General features: G+C 34.9%; 1 protein-coding gene across 2 annotated transcripts in view; it reads left to right on the top strand.

The window, feature by feature from the left end:
• Window positions 1-522: 522 nt before the first annotated feature.
• LOC18044821 (differentially expressed in FDCP 6 homolog) overlaps window positions 523-4227 on the top strand; it is a 7534-nt gene continuing 3829 nt past the window's right edge. Inside the window, exons 1-8 of one of the 2 annotated variants that reach the window (XM_006437065.2) lie at window positions 523-714; window positions 811-915; window positions 1223-1284; window positions 1384-1467; window positions 1581-1612; window positions 1738-1819; window positions 2527-2755; window positions 3427-3654. In XM_006437065.2, the coding sequence (XP_006437128.2) occupies window positions 688-714; window positions 811-915; window positions 1223-1284; window positions 1384-1467; window positions 1581-1612; window positions 1738-1819; window positions 2527-2755; window positions 3427-3654 (849 nt within the window). In that variant the 5' untranslated portion in view covers window positions 523-687. Of the gene's footprint in view, window positions 715-790; window positions 916-1222; window positions 1285-1383; window positions 1468-1580; window positions 1613-1737; window positions 1820-2526; window positions 2756-3426; window positions 3655-4227 lie in introns of both variants that reach the window. The other variant, XM_024186025.1, reaches the window with a different exon arrangement.

Here is a 4227-nt window from a genome sequence, read left to right as displayed (position 1 = left end):
ACTGGGGATAATTTTGGCGGTCGAAATGAAAAAAGAAAAAAGTATAAAATCCTTTTGAGCGCTGAAAAAAATATGCTTATCAAGAACATTTTCTCTTGGATTCAAGCTATTAACACCACTATAAAATTTGTATCAAACCCAATTTGTTACGTATATAGTTCCTACCTTGCTAAAATTACAAAAAAGGGCAAAAATTACAAGAGAGTTAATTAGGTTCCAAACATATCTTTTTATATTAAAAATCTTATTATTATATAATTTATTTCTTCATTGCCTCAAAATTATTTTAATTTGCCAAAAAAATTTTGATTATATTATTTAAAGATGGGAGGGTTCATAATTTCTAGGTGAAAAAATATTTTAATTTAGTTAAATTCAAACTAAATTCAAATTTGTTAATTGTTATGTAATTTCCTTAACAATAGAGCTCCCATTCAGAAATGTCGGGTTTTTATAAGAATTTAAAAGGGTGTGAAAAGCACAATGCGGCCCGTTTTGTGAAAAACTGGAATCTGTGCAAGTTAAACAATAAATGACGATGACGTGGTCATCATCAACAGCTAGTCCACGAAACAACCTAATAGCCTTCTTGTTGGAAATACGAACAACGCACGCACTGAAATAATATTAATAGTTATTAATTTAAAATATTAAGAAAAGCTTTTTTGATCGAGTAATCGATCTAACATGGCTTCTACTAATGGTGCTTCTACGGTCAGTCTCTTTCTCTCTGTACATGTGATTAATGTAAATTTTTAAATTTTTATCTCTTTTTAATTATTGATTTCAGTGATTGTGATGATGGAGCAGAGAGTCGGTGATCCAGAGAACAGCTTGGAGAAGATCAAACGGCAGCTTGCTTCTGGTTCTGGTCGCAGCTTGTTGCAGGGCCCACTTCTCAAGCGATCCGAAACTGTAATCATCTTCTCTTTGTCTCTTGATTTGATGATTTTCAATTTTCGTGAATTTTTTTAACTTTGTTATAATTTCTAAGGTTGGAATCCTAATTCCCTTAATAGGCATGAATTCTTTTACAATTTTATGTGAATTTTCTTTAATCTGGAAAACACATGTTCACTTGTGATTGGATATGGATAGAAAGTCAGGTAGTTATTTAATTTGTCAATGAAATGAATGGATTAGGGTTTTTTCAAGTTCAATTTGCAAAGCAAAATCTGTTTTTTTGTGACAATTATAACTTTAATCTGTACTTTTCTAATAGCTGAGGAAATGGAACGAAAGGTGGGTGATCTTAGACCCAACCACGGGAAAAATGGAATACAAGTAAGTGCATTTTGTGTGTAATTTCATTATGGGCTCTGATCATTTCAGTTGGAACACATTAAACTTGATGTTTTTCACTTGCTGGCTGACTGATTTTAGGACAAGGAGAAATGAGCCAACCGTCAAGGGAACAATTACATTTGATGAAAATAGCACTATTGCAATATCTCCCGTGAACTTCCAGTAAGACTGATTTTCTATGGTTATGCTTGCTTCATTGCCCGCACTGCTACTTGTTGTCTGATTGGAATTATTTTGAATGGTTATTAATATCAGTTCTCTTTGTGTTGTTGTAGTGGACTACCCAAGTATGATGGCTGCTGTTTCTGTATCCTTATTAACCTAATTATTTCTTCTAAAAGAAATGAGTTTGCATGTTTTTGGTTTAGTAAAATCTTTGCATGGCTAAATTGGTTTTGCTTTATGTTTGGGCCTCTTAATGATATGTTTTAGATATTGGGACTCCACAGAAGAAAGATTATTTCCTTTGTGCAGAGACTCCTGGTGCAGCTAGAGCTTGGGTTTCAACTCTACAGTAAGTATTTAGATCTTGTTCTACAAATTACTACACTGGATATGTTTTGTTATTTCTACACTGGTATGATAACTTGTTTCTAGGTATCTGCTATGTATGAAGATTAAAAAGCTGTTACTATAGAACTTGAAAATCTAGAATGCATCAGTATCTGGTCATTCAATGTTGGAAACAGCAATAGAGAAAACATTTTGGGAGCTATAAATGTGGATTATGACTTTAATACAATGCAAATTTTAAGGTTTTCTGAAGAACCTGGATTTTTCTTAAAACTATAATGTCACAAATTCTTTAGCACGAGATTATCCTACCATGCCTTGCCTTGTCGAGGAAACCACTAGTTGTTTATTTTCATCCTATGTTCTGCTGTAATGGACAATTGTTAATTTCATTTTGGTTTAAATAAGTTCTGTAGTGCAAATGGTCTAACTTGCACATGGTGGAGAGGCAAGAAAGAATGAATGGATCAAAATTTGTATAAATAAATGGAAAATGGCCTTGCGTTCAGTTGGTTATTATGATATTCAGTTAAACCATTTTCATTTGGCTGATCGTTTTTTGTACTATAATTGATGTATTCCCTGCCTTTAAGGTCCATGTACAAGTCAGCTGTTTTCCCTTTTCAATATGGATATTGGAGCTAGCATTATCTTAATGTTGATTTTCTTATCTCACTTCCCCCTGTTTTGTTGCCTTCCAATAACCAGTGCAGCACAGTTGGTTCTGAAAGCCCATAAAGAAGCGGTAAACTCCTTAAGTGGAAATGGTTCTGCAAAATTAGGAACAGTTGCAACAGTAGTTGCTGCTGCGAATTCAACGGCCCAGGAATGTTCTAAAGAAATTGAAGCAGCGATGCAGATCTCTTTGAGAAATGCTCTGGGAACAATGACAAATAGAATAACTGATGGTCCCATGGATGATCTATCCATTATGAAGGTACGTTGCCTGTTTCGGTATTTCTTTTACTTTAAGGATATTTTGGTACCCTAATAGTTTTTAGTTTGAGTTATTAGGTCTTCATTTGTTCTTCATTTAATTTATTTGGTTAATTTGAGATCTAAAGATCGTCTGTGCAGGAATTATTGTCTATATTGGGGACATCTAAGAGTTTTATAAATACAGTATTGCCTGTATACTAGATAAACTACTCTTTAAACTCTAAGAGCTGTTTGTTGAATCTGACTTCTTTATACTCTTTCAGACTTCGCCAAGCTTCTCTTTCTTGATTCTTATTTATTCTTACAATCCACAACACAATTATAGATTGCATGTAATGCCTTACTGCTCTATTTTCTCAACAATTAATTTGAAAATATCTAATTCTCATAGCTGTCCTATGCGTGAGAGTTTCTAATCATAGAACTCGGACAAGTTTCAATGTGCTGCTGGTCCTTGGATGAAATTTTGATGTTGGGGTTATAATGTGGGGGCCAAAAATTGATCCAGTTTCTTGACAAGATAAATGTAACTCATGTCCTGTCCAATATAGCCTTGCTTGGCATGTGGCCACCTTACATGGCCAAAATTTAATCTTATGATGCCAGTATTAAGTCCATCTAGATATTTGCTTTACTAGCTTCACTATAGTGAGATTATGCTTATTGCAGGAGACACTAAGAGTCAAGGATGAGGAATTACAAAATTTGGCTAGGGACCTCCGTGCTCGTGATTCAACGATAAGAGATATAGCAGATAAACTATCTGAGACTGCTGAAGCTGCTGAGTCTGCAGCATCTGCGGCTCATACAATGGATGAACAAAGGAGAATTGCATGTGCAGAAATTGAGCGTATAAACAAAGAATCTACGAAGCAGCTGGAGACTTGCGTTTTGAAGGTAAATTTTTCTCAGTTATTCTGTGGTTTATTGCACAATCCAATTTATACTCTGTGATGATAAATCGAGTTAGAATAAAATCCTTTTTTTAGCACACGCATAATTAACTATCTTCTGCTGTGGGGTGTAAGAGTGATGATTGGCCTTTGAAATACTTAGGATTACCTCTAGGGGGGAATCCTAAGGCTGTAGAATTTGGCTTCCTGTGTTAGAAAAAGTTGAGAAGAGATAGGTTGGGTGGAAAAAGCTTGTCTCTCTTGAGGTGGGAGGTTAACATTGATTCAATCAGTTCTCTCTATCTTGCCAACTTACTTTATGTCTCTTTTTTGCATTCCTATCTCAATTGCTAAAAGAATAGAGAAGGCCATGTGGGATTTTTTGTGGGAAGGAGTTGGGATCATTTGGTGAAGTGGAGTGTGGTCTCAACCTATCTGTAAAGGAAGTTTAGGATTGGGTAATTTGGTTAAAGTGATAGAGCCTTGCTTGGTTAGAGCCTTACTTGGTTAGTGGCCATGGAGATTTCCTTTGGAAGTTTACTCTTTTTGGGATCTGGTCATTAAAGTATGGCATGCA

This window comes from Citrus clementina, unplaced genomic scaffold (assembly GCF_000493195.1).
Source record: "Citrus clementina cultivar Clemenules unplaced genomic scaffold, Citrus_clementina_v1.0 scaffold_4, whole genome shotgun sequence".
Taxonomy (NCBI): domain Eukaryota; kingdom Viridiplantae; phylum Streptophyta; class Magnoliopsida; order Sapindales; family Rutaceae; genus Citrus; species Citrus x clementina.
This window is presented reverse-complemented; position numbering and strand designations above follow the sequence as displayed.